The following is a 17,290-nucleotide window of genomic DNA, read 5'->3' as shown; positions in this document are numbered from 1 at the left end:
TGTCCGATCTGGCAGCTGATCAAGGTTTTGTATCAAACTGTTACCACATCAAGGCTTAAGTGACCAGTTTTCATGCTTTTTCAAGTTTTTGTATAAATCGGTTATCGCTAAGCAAGTTTATGTACTCCATGGATAAACATACCAGTGAACACCATGCACTGAAGGAGCTTTTTGCTAGGCCTGGAAACTACATACAGCCTTTGGTTGCATCAAAATTAGTTATCAGGTCATTTAGGAAGCACCACAGCTTTGCATAATTTCAAGACGCGCTATTGACTTCAATATAGGCTGAAATTCTATCTACAGCTCATAATACGTGCATACATTGATTCTTGTGTATATACAAACAATGCAGTGCATTACAAACAAGTATTACAACAGAAAGCGGGAACCATGGCTAGTGACTTTAGATGAAATACAGCACTGATGGCAGCTGCTATCTAGCGTGCAGCTCCAACGGTATTCTCTATTGTGCCACTTACATATGTATATTTTGCAACAATGCCCGTCAGAGGAAGAAGGGAAAGCCCTTCTGTGATTGTGGCTTGGTGCACTCTGAATTAGCCCATCCGATCTGCCTCCGCTCATTGTCATACACAACTAGTTTGCCACGCAGAGAAACATCTGAATGGAGAACCAAGAAATGATCATTGCAAGTTTGACACAATTAATCGTGTCACTGCACAGCAAGATTACCGATTGGGGGGTAAGAGAAGAATCTATACCTCCGACAATTATGGTCGACCCATGATTGATCTCTGTTCCATTTAGCAGCCCAAGACAAACATTGCCCTTTTCCTGGAATAAGTCAAGCAAGAACAATAAGCATAAGCATGAGTTCTCAGCATGGAACTCGTGTTAGAGATGCAGATCGATGTTACAAGACCTAACAGAATTTTATGGAAAATACATAGAAGACTTACACTGATAATCAAGTAATCATCGGGAACAATGGTGAATGTTTTCGGCACGACAAACCATCTTCTCCCAAAATGAAGGTTCAAGGGCTTGAAGAAGGACCTGAAAATCCCGATATGATTAGAAAAAGAGAAAGTAGTTTTTTTTTACCGGGGCTTGCCTGTCGAACTACCGCCCCTAAAAGAGACATCTTATAGGAGTATTACCGAACAGAAAAATCAGCTTTCCAGCACAAAGGTAATGTCGTATCTGAGCTATCTTGGACAAAACTGGGAGAATCATCCTTAATCTGACATGTTACAAGACACAAAGTTAGTAAATGAAATCGGATAACTTCACCCAAACGAATAATTAATGAGACTTACAGCATCAATAAGGTTTTTATACATTTCCTCTGGAAGGTATGTATATGAGCTCCCGCTATCAAAAATCACTTGAACAGAATTTCCTGCGTGCCCATGCATGCTGAGCTCCTGATCTCCATAATTTACTTTCTGGGCTTTTGTGTGGTATAAGTTGCTGACAATATTGAAAACCAAAATCATCAAAGAACAGCGCAAGGTTTTCAAGGATTGTTGCAACAAAAATACAAGTTCATTATGTGTGTGATTTAGGAGCCAAAGAAAAATGCTAATAATGGCAGTGCATGCAATTAATAAACTTTTAAAAAGGAGGATGCAACTTACTCTGGACCACCTCGAATAGGAGCCCATGTCATTCCCCATCTTGGTACATAATCATCACCCAGAAACATGTAACCCCCACCATTTGTTTCTCTAGTGATACAATGACCGAAAATGTTGGAAATAATTCCTTTGCTGGCCAGCTGACTAGGAAGGCTTATTGCTGCACTGCTAAGACCAAGAATCCCGTCGGTCTTTGCTGGCGAGGACAAAAGCTGGCCTTGCTGATCATATGCACACCTATTTGGTAGATAAAAACCAGTAAGATACTTAGATCATTTAAAAGCATTTGCTCTAATGTATCAGGAATGTGCAAAAGGGTCATCTCCTAAAAGGTTTGACCGTACCCAAATACAAAGTCTAGCTTTTCCCTTCCACCATTTGTAGCGATTAGATGCATATCATCCTTTGCAAGAACACCCATAGACGAGCTTCTATCGGCATATTCAATCTCATAGTCACATTGCTTGCATGTTTCGCAGTTGTTCTGATCGCCTTGCAACTCTTGACATAGCAAATCCCTGGGAGGGACTATCTTTTCTTTTGCTGGCTTATATAAAGGATGAGGTCCCTGCAATTGCGGTACATATTTTTTTAGAGCAGTTGAATAAACTTGGATAGAATAGCGCAGCTAATCACAAACTGATATACTCAAACATCCAGATTTGTTAAATTTCTTACTTGGGCACAGTTTGTGCATGGTGCGTCACACTGAATCCATGTTAAATCACTTCCAGTATCAACATCAAGGAAATAAGGTCTTGGTGGATTGCCAACAAAGATAGATGTGTAATACTGCCTGCAATCGGGGTAAGATAATATTAGCCTCAACAGCTGCAGACCCAGCTTTATAGAAATCTAAAATAAGAGAGCATGGCTTACTATCAGACACATTAGCATAAATAGTAGCCTTTTATGGATAGAGAACAGTCCATCGAATATAGAGATTATTCTGGTAAATAGGCTATAAATATATCAGACACATTAGCATAAATAGTAGCCTTAACTAAAAATGATAGATCCTCAGACCTTAACAACTGTCTGCTTATGACCTTGGGAGCAGAATTGCATTTCTGGAACATAAAAGGACTTTCTAGCTTTGATGTATATACTCATTACAGCCTACACCAGTACAACTAAACTAACTACACCTTAAGTTCTTCATATATGTACGAATAACTTTGAAAAACAACCGTTGGATGAAGTCGATCAGACGGTAGAGGTGGCCAATCCGAGTGTTGCTGAGCATTGGATATTCTCTTTACTACACCAGATTCTGCCATGTGTACTACCTAGAAGATTCTATGGCTGGGCTTAAGCCCTATGGACATTTTGCACAAAACTTAAACACACTTCTACTTTGTTCTAGACTCTTCCATATCTAGACTCTCTTAACTACTTTTCTATCTAACTATCATCCATTATTTCTTTATGGCTATGGATGTGCCTTCATAAATCATACTTATCTTTCCAGATACAGAAGTAGCTATTCTTAATATTTTAATATGATATACCCAAAAATACACCTAGACAAAACACACTGGATATATTTTACCCGAGTTTTGCATCTTATACTTCACGCATATGCCTAAAATGATTTCATCTGTCTATCATAATAAAGTAACAATATACCGATCGTTGGTTGTAATTTGATTATCTTAACTCTCGCATGGCAATGGACATATAATTTACTAGTATATGGAACAGAAATGTGCAATTTGTTGAAAGCGAAACTTCTAACCTGTTTTAGTACTTACTAAATCAAAATAGTATCATCACATCACCCAAACATTTTCTTGGGATCAGATTGAACCCAATTTTGTGATATAAAAGCATAGAGGGATCTAAATTCTAAAAGTTCGCTTTGTCCATCCACTCCCAAAGAGGGATCTAACCTGTTTTAGTACATCTGATCATCAAAAGCAACCCCCCTCTTTCTTGAAATTGAATCATAAGGCAACGGAGTAAAATTTACTCTTGGAGTCAAGTTAAACTTCTGAAGAATTGGTACGCACCCATCGGGGAACACATTGCCCTTGATCGGGAGCAGAACCGTGGAGTTAGTCCCAGCCGATGTCGCCCCCTTGACATCCAGCTTCTTCGTGACCTTCCTGCCGCCGCCGTCATCGACCCTCTTGGCGGCGAGCTTGATGTTGCCGAATTCCCGCAGCGCGCGGCCCTGGTGCGCCTTGGGGTAGAGCTGGAAGAGGAACGACTTGGTCTCGTTCCGCTCCTTCTGCGCCTCCTCCTCCTCCATCCCGAGGAACTGCACGGCCACGTCCGAGTAGAAGCTGTAGTAGGCCGCGAGCGCGAGCGCGCCCAGCACGAGCACCATCGCCCCCGCGCGCCGCGAGACCGCCCGCCTCGATCGCCTGGCCTCCCTCCCCGCGGTAGCCATCGGAGGTCCCCGGTTCAGCGGCGGGGCCGGAGCGCCGGCGCCCGGCTCGTCGGTGTAGGTGAAGGCGGTGATGGTCTTGCCCTTGGAGAGCTGGTCGGGGGGCGGGAGGGTGATGATGACCACGCCGTGGAGCTGCGGGGGAGGGGGCGGCGGCGGCGGCATCGGCATCTCCGGTCGAGATCCCGGCGGCGCTCCGGCGGGGCGGGGTCAGAGGCGGCGGGGAGGGCAGGCCATCGGGGGCAAGTGATGAGGAAACTGGCTGGGGAAAGGGGGGGATGGCTTTGGTGAGCTCGGCGGACTGTGATTGGTCCGCTGACTTGACTTTTGGCACAGAAGGGCATGATTGGAATTTCTCGGCAGATAATATTCTTGGAGCTGCCATGATTTTTGTTTACGTTGGCAACGCGCATTGGCTTACGCACGGGAGTGAACATTGCTTCTGAATAATAATATATAATCGCTGGTGACATGTGCGTTATATAAGTTGCCGAGAGTTTAGCGATGAAACCAAAACCATGTGCTGCAAATACTGCTTAGTGCCAAGGAGGAGGAAAACAGAGCGAGCCTACGTTGCAATGTTGAACTAGGAAGTTCGTAATTTTATAAGAATCAGGACGTGGACGTGTAGATGTAACATGGGCTATGTCCGAGTGTTGTTAATGTGCATCGCAAGACGTGTTCCAAGAATAGGAGGACCTTGAATTGTAGCCCCTCCAATCTGACCTCTTCTTTGTGCATTTTAATATTTTAGTTTTTTTTCGTTCAGACGATACACGAAGCGTTACGAGGAGGTCTCACGACGTGACTAGAAACCCTAGCCACCAACCCGTCTACCACCCCTCTCACCACAGCCGGGGTGCATTGCCAGGCAAAGCCGGCGTGGTGCGGGTAGCGGGGTTCCAATCACGGGGAGCTTGGTGGACCGGAGGTTGGTGGGCTGCTATGGCGTGCGCATGTTGATGCTACCGCGACGAGTGTGCTGATGAGGTCTAGTTTTGAAATTTATTGGCAAATTATTCATAATTCTCATAGTTAGATGTATCGGCCGTAGATGCTTCCTATGTACCATAGTGATCAAGGAGATGGAGCAATAGGCGCAATTACGGAGGACGGGTATGGGAATTTTATTGCCACATCATGTTCATTTGTCCCCTATGCTTAGTCGCCCTGATGATGGAGTCCTTGGCAATGAAAGAAGGATTACCTTTGGCGTCTTCTTTAGGCCTCCAACATGCTGTGACGGAAATCGGACTGTTTAGAAGTAATTGATGCTCGTGGTGGAGGAAGTACATGGTGGTATGAAGGAGCTACAATGTTTGCAGACTACGCTGATTTGATCATGGAGATAGGCAATGCCCGGCTTACTCATTGTCTTCGGGAGGCCAATGGAGTCGCACATGAAATTGCCAAGTATAGCTATGAGAACTATCGTTCAAAAAAAAATAAGATAACTATTTATCTTGTAATAGATGATCCTCTGTCTTTCATTAATGTGTCTCTTGTGAATGATGTAAGTGTTCTTATTTGGTCAATAAAGTAAGCCATACTGGCATTCCCTAAAAAAATACTCCCTTCCTGCCAAAATAAATGACTCAATTTTATAACTTTAGTAGGAGTATAAAGTTAGTACAAACTTGAATCATTTATTTTGAAACGGAGGAAGTAGATGTATAGGCCGTCATCTCGCAACAAAAAACAACGATGTATCGGCCGTCGATATGCTGTTGAGGTTTTGCACGCGAAAATAAGTGTAGCCTCGTAACCTTCTTTTGCTGTAGAGATTCCAACGCTGCGACGGTCAGACCACATTCTTGCGTACTTTGCCTGGTCACCCTGGCACGGTAGGAGCTAGTTATTTTTACCACGTGAGCTTGTGACAAAGTCACTCCTAAAGAGCTAACTGGTGACAGTTTTTAGGCTTGCCTTGTTGATTCTTCTTGGCCAATCTCGACGAGCTATCGGACAGTGGAAAAAATTGCTTCTGCAAAGCATATACGTGCTATGATGATAATTTGTTGGTTACTCGCATATGTGACTTGCCATATTGAGAAATGCAAAGGTAGAATTTGGGTGAAGATGTTGATGGCAGCATGCCTGCCTCAATTACAATGATCTCAAGTTCTTTTTTTAGAAGGAGGGGAGGGAAGGCCCTCTATATCGAGGGATGCACACAAGCATATGTTACCAATTATTGATAATACCAAACAAATCAGCTTACAAAGAGGAGCATCATAAAAATTGAGTCCACCCACATAGGAAATGGGACATGCCTCACAACATCTCCATGTCATACCACCAAATGCACCACAATATTTTAGAAGAAAAAAGGACGCAAAGCTCCAAGACAACGACTTCAAGAAGGAATCGCGCCTGTTGGTTGGTCCAAACAGAAGTGTCGGGCCAATGGGATATCACCCTTGAAGGGGTCAAAACACTTTCATTAAGGTAACAACATAGGCAATTCAATAAGGTAACAACATTGACATTGCCTGATCAAGCAACAAGGCAAGATCCTGAGTTTTCACCCGAAGAAAACACATCCACGATGTTTGTCGCCATAGTCACCACCCACCACTCTACCTATTCACACGAAACTAGCCGGCCAAAGGGGAAAAAAATGGAAATTACCAAAATGAGATGCGCCATCTCGACAACTATCATCGGTAGCAGCGGGGGAGAGGGTTGCACCTCGCACAACCACCCAATGTGACCAACCCGATGCCCGATGCATCGCGCCAAATCCATCTGATTTGGCAAACCTCACCACCACCTAGCTACACTAACCCATGTGCCACCGCGTCTGATCCGCACATAGGAATGTCGAAAATAACTATGACCATCACAAACGAGACAGCCCTCCCCTAGGCAACGACGACGGTTGTTCTGCTCGTTCACCGCTGCCGGTCACATCACCTCACACACGACGCACTATCGAACCCGATTGTGGCTATAGTAATCTTTGCACGACCTCACCAATCACCAGCGGTGCTTTGACCTCCTCAACCACACCTCCATCGGGGACGAGGGGGCACGAGTGCCCGTACGGCCTTGGCCTATGCATCGACGGCCACCCATGGCCGTCTGGCCCGGCGCATCTTGATAGAAAGCTTTAGCAAACAAAGTGTTATAGGGAAATTATGCAATTAAGTGATCCAACTTTGCCTTGCCCCTATAGCCAGTCGAGGGCTTTATTAATTTTAAGCTGGGCCCATTTTGTGTCTTCCTTCTAAGAAGAGTGAGAGATCCAATCGTCTAGCCCTTTCTGTGGCATGCAAAGACAGCCGTAGAATATTTTCCTTAAGCATTTTTGCCTAACAAAATAACCACACCACTATATGATTAACGTCTTGGGCAGTGAAGTGGCTCACAATCCTGTGATTGCGAAAGAAAGGTGCAATCCTGTGATTGTGAAAGAAAGGTACGGCGTTGATCCACTTAGCGCACTCACGTGACAAATTGCAAGCCAGCTTTAACACCCATGCGTGTTCATGAGAAGTTCTGCCATGATTTTTTTTATCTTTTATTTTTTGAGGAAACTTGTGCCATGATATTGGCGAAGCTATATCTAAACACCGACTCCGCGGATCTCCCCTTCACCGTGAAGGTGGACGGCCTACATATTAGGAACTGGTAGGCTGCTACCATGACCAAAGACACACTAGCGACTTCGTGGTTTTCTCCCATCCTAGACTTCTTTGGTGAGAGGCTTCTACAATAATTAGGTGTGATATACTTTGGGTCATGGATGATCATGCTTCTATTAACCTTTTTCTTTTTTTGCCAGGGCTTCTATCAAACCATTGAACACATGAATACGTCAATTTAGTTCCATATCTCAGAAGCGGAGACATTTAGTTCACAACATTAATAATTGAAAGACGTGAAGAAGTGCTTACTACAATGTTTTACACATCAGAACATAAGAAATAATGGTATAATTGAACATGTAAACTCGACAAACCAAAATCTTCAGATTTAAACACAAGTTCACAATGCAACCAAGGGCACACTCAGTTTGGTGGGGATGGAAGAGGGCTGAGGGGGGGTTAAATCTTGGTTCACAGGATAGGATTTTTTTTTTCCATTGAGTCTTGCGTAATGTTTATTTTCCTTTGAAAAAGTTACCAATGCTACAAAGGGATCAAAGGGAAATTTCCTATAGAAATCATATCCTACAGAATTCCTATGAGATTCCTGCAAACCAGAGGTCTAACCCTCTCCAATCCCCTTGGGAAGAGGATTAACTGACAAAGGCCTAAACTAGCTTATTACAAGAAAGGACCATAATGTCATCCCAAAGAAGGGAAATTAAATGATCAGCAACCTAGAGCACTATAGGATCAGCAATTGAAAATTGTGATGGTGGATACGTTGGCAATGCTGTATGTGAAGCAACTTCCAAATCAACAACCAAAAACAAGCAAAACCGATATAGCAAGCGATTTCACATGGAACTTGGCATCTAACCGAAAGAAACATGCACAAGTCTTGAGTAAGTCTAAATTTCAACTTCAGTATGTTTAAATTTCAAACACTAAACAACGTCTTTAAGTTCTACAACCATGGAGTAGCAAACTAAGCAGATCACAAGGTTCTTCTAGCTGCAGGTGATATCTCTTAAGTTCTCATCTAGCATTGGCTTACCCTGCATATGGATGGTAGCGACCAGTAGCACCACCACCACTGCTGCTACCATAGCCTCCCCTAGCACCATAGAGTCCACCCATGCCAGACCTAACACTAGGATCGGCACTGGCACCTGAAGAGTCATAACTAGGCCCATAGCTAGACGTGCCATAAGGCACAGCATCACGCCCATATGCACCACCTAAACCACCACCATAACTGCCACCAAAACGACTGGAGTAGAGCGACGATTCTCCGTGATAACCTCCAAATGCTCCATCATAACGACCATAGCCGCTACTATAGTCACCAGGAACATAAGCACTACTGTAGCTGCCAGGAACATAAGCACTACTGTAGCTGCCAGGCCTAGCGCCAAAACCAGGTGATTTATAGGGGGCAAGGCGACCACCATTGTTGTAACGGCTGGCAAATCCATCATAACCATCTGCATAAGGAGATCTCCTAGGTTTGCTATCAAGTGAATGAGGTGGGTTAGAGGGTTTCTTTGGTTCTGCCTTCTTGATCTCCACCTACAGCAAAGCAAGAAAGTCAACCTATGTCTCTTTCAATTCTATTTACTTCCAAGAATGGAGTGCTAATAATCTGCCACCTATGTAAGAACACAACTGGCGACTCAAACGAAAGAGCAAATCAGGCGAATATGGTGTGATTACTCCAAGTAACTGGAGGCCCGTACTAATTATTAGTGTGTGTTGCACGAAACTAAGCTCACGAAAGTTTAGAAAGCACCAACGAAGTCTCACCTGAGTACCATTTAGATCAATCTTATTGCCTTTCTTAGCTAACAATTCATCTACAGTTTTTTCTGCATCAAACACTATAAATCCAAATCCTCGTGACCGGTTGGTCGAATGATCACAGATGATCTCATGTTCCACCACCTTTCCAAACTTTGAAAAGAAGTCCTTGAATTCACCTGTTAAATCAACAAGTTGAGGACTTCAACCTAATTATCCAGAGCAATGAAGCTAACTGGCAGTAAAAAAAGAACACATAATACCATCTGTTAGAGCAGTAGGCAATCCGCCAACAAAAATCTTCTTTGTCTTGAAATCTTTCAGGGGGGCAGCACCCTTCGGGATAGTCCTTTTAATTTCGACCTGGAATTTTCATATTATGTCTAGTTAGTTTGAAGTGAAACTGGGGGCTTTAAGCTTTTTGATTCTTAAAAAGAAACCCCATTAAAGATAGAACTGCTTTTTTTTCGCTGTGGCATAGTCAAGGATCTTAAACTTCATAACATATGACTTGTGTACTAAAAAATGCAAGGAAAAGCGATGAACTCCCATGTGAACTGATATAATTCCAGCAGTAATAGGAACCACGGAGTGTACCTGCTTGCCATCAATGACATGGTTATCTTCAATCACTCTGTCAACAATAGCAGGATCTGAATAGGTAATAAATCCAAAGCCTCTAGGCTTTTGGGTATGGCGGTCCTTCATTATTACCGCATCGATTATCTCCCCGTACTTCCCGAAGTACTCTTTGAACGTACCTGCACGTCAAGAAACAAGCAAATCAATTAGTAGCGAGTCGGTGTTCAACAGGAGAACAAAACAGCATTAAAACATCTACATTGGTATGCTAACTCATCATCAAGCACCAAAGTAACCTGCTTAACAGGTTCAAAAATATCGTAAAGGTTAGCGTTTTTAGGTCCTACCAAGATAATAAGACATAAGAAGAAAGTGAATATCAGTTGTGGAACGCTTTAACTATTGCTCGACTTAATAACTGCATAAAAAATCCTACTGTGCGACATGTGTTCACAAATCCCACAATGTACATACGACAGTTTCTCGTCCGATGCATGTACGACACTGAGTCGTGACCCTTCGATCCAACGTCACAAGCAAATCCGACGATGCATGACGGCGGATGGAAATCGGATATAGAACGCCATATATGAAGCAATTTCGTTTCTTTAATAACACAGAAGTGTTTCTTTTTTAATTAATCAGTTAACATATGCACCCAGTATCGTTTAATGATTTTCCAACAAACAATTCACTTCTTTCTACCCAAATAGACTCCATAACAGAACTTCCAGGTCTACCCCCCTTCATATCTAACTGCAACGCCGTGTATCCTAACAATTCGCATGCCCTAACGACGATCCAACCAAATCACAACTTTTTTGCGAACAAACAGACTGCCATCCGCTGGATCTGCGAGGCTACAAGCCTCCACAACAAGGTAAATCGACATCTAGGGCAAACAACGAACTAGATCTGAAAGAATACGAACGGAACCTAACGAATTCGAGAAGCTTGCGGCAGGATAACAAGTAAACAAGCTACAAGGTCAAGTCTAGAACGGATCTGCACGTACCCATGCTTGTCTGCCTGGAGAGCCCGCCGATGAACATCTTGCTGCACGAATCCGCCCCAGAGGAAAAACAAGAAATCATAATCAGCGAAAGCACGTCTCGGCAGTCGAGATGCAGAAAACGAGCCGACGGACGGACGGTACGAGGAGGGAGGGAGAGAGAGGGAGAGAGGGCTCACGCCGGGCTAGCTCCATCCTGCTGCTTCATCTCGCCGGAACCCTAGGCTGGTGGGTGGGGAAACGAGGGGCGGAGGGAGAGTGCTCTGCTGGATTGGGGATTTTGCTGGAACTCTAGGCTGGCCGGACGGGGAGGTGTATATACCCCTCGAGTCTCACAATTCGGCTACAACCCCCCCTCGCAATGTTGTCGAGAGGCGGTTTACACCGTGGGCTTATACCGCCATACGATCAAAAAAAAAGACTTATACCGCCACCTCAACATGGGGCCCATGTGTCAGCCTAATAAAAAGAGTAATGCTAGAAATTTGGCATGATATTTTTAAACATGGCAAATCAAATGTTTTTTAGGCACATTTAATTGGCGTGAGGATGACAGATATAGATTACGAGCACGGCTGGAAAAAAAATGAACTCAGACGGATTTGCCGTGCTTGTCAACTAAACTTGCTATTCTCGGCAAACACAAATTGTCATACAAAAGTTTGATTTTCCATGGTCAAAAAATTGACGTCCGATTTGTAGTGGGGTTCATGAAAAGTATACTCTATTTTTCTTATTTCTTACCTCAAATCTCTCTTTCACTCTCGCCGCTTCAACGACCCTTTTGATTGATTACTACAACTGAGCTTGGCGCAAACGCATCGGTCGGGGCAGGTGAGGAGCGCACCGGATTGTTGTGGCTATCATTCCTCTTCTGACCGGACTCACATCCAAGTGCCTTCATTTTTTGTCAAGTTCATATTACTACCCTCCATTTCCAACCGGAGTGTTGTCATAATTGATCCTTATCGTTCTTTGTACATCTCGTTTCTACCAGAGTGCTTGCATATACTTCTTGTCCATTGCAGCCATTTTTCTTATGTCTTTCAACCTACAAGGTTCTAGTAATGTCCCTTTTTTCTGTTTTCTACCGGAGTGCTCTCAAATTCGTTCAACTTTATTGTGTTTTTTCTTTCTTTCAATTTGTTCAACCTCTCAAGGTTTTTTGGTTTCACTCGTTTGTCAAAGAAGCAACTTAGTTTACCTCTCCTCTTCCTTTTCCGTTTCTCTCCGGTGCCATCCTAGATCTCGGGACGAGATCCTCTCGTAGTGGTGGAGTGTTGTGACGTCCCGAGTCCGTTGCGCTAGGTGTCTTCCAGTTATTCGTTGTTGTTGCCATGCCATTCGCTTGCGTGTCGCATCTTGTCATGTCATCATGTGCATTGCATCATCATGTTTTCAAAGCTTGCATCCGTCCCGGCCTCTCCGTTCCTTCCGTTGTCCGTTCTGAGTCCAGACACACTTGCACGCGCTTGCGACACGTCCGAAATATTATTTTATAAGTGGCCGGAAAATGTTCTCGGAATGGGTTGAAAGTTGGTATGCGGTGTTGTTATGTTGTTAGTAGGTCGCCTGCCAAGTTTCATCGCATTCGGAGTTCGTTTGATGCCCCAGCGGATAAATTTAGCGGCAATAGTATGTTGGGGAACGTAGCAGAAATTCAAAATTTTCTACGCATCACCAAGATCAATCTATGGAGAAGTCTAGCAACGAGGGAAGGAAAGTGCATCTACATACCCTTGTAGATCGCTAAGCGGAAGCGTTCAAGTGAACGGGGTTGATGGAGTCGTACTCGTCGTGATCCAAATCACCGATGATCCTAGTGCCGAACGGACGGCACCTCCGTGTTCAACACACGTACAGCCCGGTGACGTCTCCTACGCCTTGATCCAGCAAGGGAAGAAGGAGAGGTTGGGGAAGACTCCATCCAGCAGCAGCACGACAGCGTGGTGGTGGTGGAGGAGCGCGGGACTCCAGCAGGGCTTCGCCAAGCACTACGAGAGGCGATGAGGGAGAGGGGTAGGGCTGCGCCAACGGGGAGAGCAAATCGTGTGTTGGGCAGCCCCCATACCTCAAGTATATATAGGGGGAGGGGAGGGGCTGCGCCCCCACCTAGGGTTCCCTCCCTAGGGGTGGCGGCAGCCCCTAGATCCCATCTGAGAGGCGGCCACAAGGGGGAGAGGGGGAGGCACACCTAGGGTGGGCCTTAGGGCCCATCTGCCCTGGGGATTGCCCCCTTCCCCTCTTGGAGGCGCCTTGGGCCTTGGTGGGAGGCTCCCCAGCCCACCTAGGGGCTGGTCCCTTCCCACTATTGGCCCATGTAGGCCTCCGGGGCTGGTGGCCCCACCTGGTGGACCCCCGGACCCCTCCGGTGGTCCCGGTACACTACCGGTGATGCCCGAAACAATTCCGGTGGCCAAAACCATACTTCCTATATATCAATCTTTATCTCCGGACCATTCCGGAGCTCCTCGTGACGTCCGGGATCTCATCCGTGACTCCGAACAACATTCGGTAACCGCGTACATACTTTCACTATAACCCTAGCGTCATCGAACCTTAAGTGTGTAGACCCTACGGGTTCGGGAGACATGCAGACATGACCGAGATGACTCTCCGATCAATAACCAACAGCGGGATCTGGATACCCATGTTGGCTCCCACATGTTCCACGATGATCTCATCGGATGAACCACGATGTCGAGGATTCAATCAATCCCGTATTCAATTACCTTTGTCCATCGGTACGATACTTGCCCGAGATTCGATCGTCGGTATCCCGATACCTTATTCAATCTCGTTACCGGCAAGTCTCTTTACTCGTTCCGTAACACATCATCCCGTGATCAACTCCTTGGTCACATTGTGCACATTATGATGATGTCCTACCGAGTGGGCCCAGAGATACCTCTCCGTTCACACGGAGTGACAAATCCCAGTCTCGATTCGTGCCAACCCAACAGACACTTTCGGAGATACCTGTAGTGTACCTTTATAGCCACCCAGTTACGTTGTGACGTTTGGCACACCCAAAGCACTCCTGCGGTATCCGGGAGTTGCACAATCTCATGGTCTAAGGAAATGATACTTGACATTAGAAAAGCTTTAGCATACGAACTACACGATCTTGTGCTAGGCTTAGGATTGGGTCTTGTCCATCACATCATTCTCCTAATGATGTGATCCCGTTATCAATGACATCCAATGTCCATGGTCAAGAAACCGTAACCATCTATTGATCAACGAGCTAGTCAACTAGAGGCTTACTAGGGACATGGTGTTGTCTATGTATCCACACATGTATCTGAGTTTCCTATTAATACAATTCTAGCATGGATAATAAAAGATTATCATGAACAAGGAAATATAATAATAACCAATTTATTATTGCCTCTAGGGCATATTTCCAACAGTCTCCCACTTGCACTAGAATCAATAATCTAGTTCACATCGCCATGTGATCAACACTCACAGGTCACATCGCCATGTGACCAACATCCAAGAGTCTACTAGACTCAATGATCTAGTTCACATCACTATGTGATAAACACTCAAAGAGTTTTGGGTTTGATCATGTTATGCTGTGGGAGAGGTTGTAGTCAACGGGTCTTGCCATATTCAGATCCCTATGTATTTCGCAAAACTTTATATCGTAGATGCTGCTACCACGTTCCACTTGGAGCTATTCCAAATTATTGCTTCATTATACGTATCCGATATCTCTACTTAGAGCTATCCGGATAGGTGTTAAGCTTGCATCGACGTAACTCTTTACGTCGAACTCTTTATCACCTCCATAACCGAGAAACACTTCCTTATTCCTCTAAGGATAATTTTGACCGCTATCTGGTGATCTACTCCTAGATCACCTTTGTACCCTCTTGCCAGACATGTGGCAAGGCACACATCAGGTGCGGTACTTCAGCATGGCATACCGTATAGAGCCTATGACAAAAGCATAGGGGACGACCTTCGTCCTTTCTCTTTCTTATGCCGTGGTCAAGCTTTGAGTCTTACTCAACTTCACACCTTACAACTCAGGTAAGAACCCCTTCTTTGACTAATCTATTTTGAACTCCTTCAAAACATGTCAAGGTGTGCGTTCTTTGAAAGTACCATCAGGCGTCTTGATCTATCTCTATAGATCTTGATGCCCAATATGTAAGCAGCTTTATCCAGGTCTTCCTTTGAAAAATACTCTTTCAAACAACCATTTATGCTTTCCAGAAATTCTACATTAATTCGGATCAACAATATGTCATCCACATACACTTATCAGAAATTTTGTAGTGCTCCCACTCACTTTCTTGTAAATACAAGTTTCTAGCAAACATTGTATAAACCTAAAAGCTTTGATCACTCCATCAAAGCATATATTCCGACTCCGAGATGCTTGCTCTAGTCCATAGAAGGATTGCTGGAGCCAGCATACCTTTTAGCATCCTTAGGATCGACAAAACCTTTTATTGTATCACATACAACTTTTCTTACGGAAACTGGTAAGAAAACTTGTTTTGACATCCATCTGTAAGATTTCATAATCGAAAAATACAGCTAATGCTATTATGAATCCGACGGACTTAAGCATCGCTACGGGTGAGAAATTCTCATCGTAGTCAACTCCTTGAACTTGTGAAAAGATTCTTTCCCACAAGTCGAGCTTCATAGACGGTAACATTACCGCCCACGTCCGTCTTCTTCTTAAAGAACCATTTATCTCTATGGCTTGCCGATCATCGGGCAAGTCCACCAAAGTCCATACTTTGTTCTGATATATGGATCCTATCTCGGATTTCATGGCTTCTAACCATTTGTCGGAATACGGGCCCACCATCGCTTCTCCATAGTTCGTAGGTTCATTGTTGTCTAACAACATGATATCTAAGACAGGATTACCGTACCACTCAGGAGTAGTACATATCCTTGTCGACCTACGAGGTTCGATAGCAACTTGATTCAAAGCTTCATGATCACTATCATTAACTTCCTATTCAACAGATGTGGGTGCCACAGAAAACATCTTTCTGTTTTGCATCACTTTCTGTTGAAATAAAGGTTCGACAACCTCATCAAGTTATATCTTCCTCCCACTCAATTCTTTCGAGAGAAACTCCTTCTTGAGAAAGGACCCGTTCTTAGTGACAAACAATTTGCCCTCGGATCTGAGATAGAAGGTATACCCAACTGTCACCGTTGGGTATCCTATGTTTGTCCGCTTTGGGTTCGAGCTTATCCGGCTGAAGCCTTAAGCATCGCAGCCCCAAACATTTAAGAAACGACAACTTTGGTTTCTTGCCAAACCAATGTTCATATGATGTCGTCTCAACGGACTTAGATGGTGTCCTATCTAAAGTGAATGCAGCTGTCTCTAACACATAACCTCAAAATGAAAATGGTAGATTGGTAAGGGACATCATAGATCGCACCATATCTCATAGGGTTCGACTACGACGTCCGGACACACCATTACCCTATGGTGTTCCAGGTGGCTTCAATTGTGAAACAATTCCACAATGTCTTAAGTGTTTGCCAAACTCATAACTCAGAAATTCTCATTGATCAGATCGTAGGAATTTGATCTTCTTGTTATGATGATTCTTAACTTCACTCTGAAATCGCTTAAACTTTTCAAACATTTCAGACTTGTGCTTCATTAAGTAAATATACCTATATCTACTCAAATCGTCAATGAAGATGAGAAAATAGCGATATCCACCGCATGCTTCAATTCTCATTGGATCACACGTATCAGCATGCATGATTTCCAACAAGTCACTTGCCCGTTTCATTGTACCTGAAAACGGGGTCTTAGTCATCCTGCCCACGAGGCATGGCTCGCATGTGTCAAGCGATTCAAAATCAAGTGACTCCAAACATCCATCGATATGGAGTTTCTTCATGCATCTTACGCCAATATGACCTAAGCGGCAGTGCCACAAGAAAGTGGTACTATCATTATTAACTCTACATCTTTTGGCGTGAACATGTGTATCACCACGACCGAGATTCAATGAACCATTCACATAGGGTGCATGACCATAAAAGGTATCATTCATGTAAACAGAATAACCATTATTCTCTAACTTAAATGAATGGCCGTATTGCAATGAACATGATCTAATCATATTCATGCTCAACGTAGACACCTGATAACATTTATCTAGGTTCAATACTAATCCCGAAGGCAGATGGAGCGTGTGATGGTGATCTCATCAACTTTGGAAACACTTCCAACACACATCGTCACCTCGCCCTCAGCCAGTCTCCATTTAGTCCGTAGCTTTTGCTTCAAGTCACCAATAATATTAAC

General features: G+C 44.2%; 2 protein-coding genes across 2 annotated transcripts; both read right to left on the bottom strand.

The window, feature by feature from the left end:
* Positions 1–272: 272 nt before the first annotated feature.
* LOC119317745 (aspartyl protease APCB1-like) lies at positions 273–4,238 on the bottom strand. The gene is made up of 9 exons (XM_037592242.1): positions 3,617–4,238; positions 2,283–2,400; positions 1,949–2,172; positions 1,605–1,841; positions 1,284–1,437; positions 1,125–1,207; positions 924–1,020; positions 726–798; positions 273–624 (listed from the first exon to the last, which is right to left on the bottom strand). Exons 1-9 carry the CDS (start codon positions 4,165–4,167, stop codon positions 509–511), a joined length of 1,653 nt encoding a protein of 550 aa, XP_037448139.1. The 5' UTR covers positions 4,168–4,238; the 3' UTR covers positions 273–508.
* Positions 4,239–8,483: 4,245 nt separating this feature from the next.
* Positions 8,484–11,316, bottom strand: LOC119317746 (heterogeneous nuclear ribonucleoprotein 1-like). The gene is made up of 6 exons (XM_037592243.1): positions 11,160–11,316; positions 10,984–11,024; positions 9,984–10,147; positions 9,650–9,749; positions 9,393–9,565; positions 8,484–9,158 (listed from the first exon to the last, which is right to left on the bottom strand). The coding sequence occupies exons 1-6, from the start codon at positions 11,186–11,188 to the stop codon at positions 8,640–8,642; spliced, it is 1,026 nt and encodes a 341-aa protein (XP_037448140.1). The 5' UTR covers positions 11,189–11,316; the 3' UTR covers positions 8,484–8,639.
* Between the last annotated feature and the right edge of the window lie 5,974 nt (positions 11,317–17,290).

Source organism: Triticum dicoccoides, chromosome 6A, assembly GCF_002162155.2.
Source record: "Triticum dicoccoides isolate Atlit2015 ecotype Zavitan chromosome 6A, WEW_v2.0, whole genome shotgun sequence".
Lineage (NCBI taxonomy): Eukaryota > Viridiplantae > Streptophyta > Magnoliopsida > Poales > Poaceae > Triticum > Triticum dicoccoides.
The sequence above is the reverse complement of the archived record's forward strand: the minus strand, read 5'-3'. Positions and strand labels throughout refer to the sequence as shown.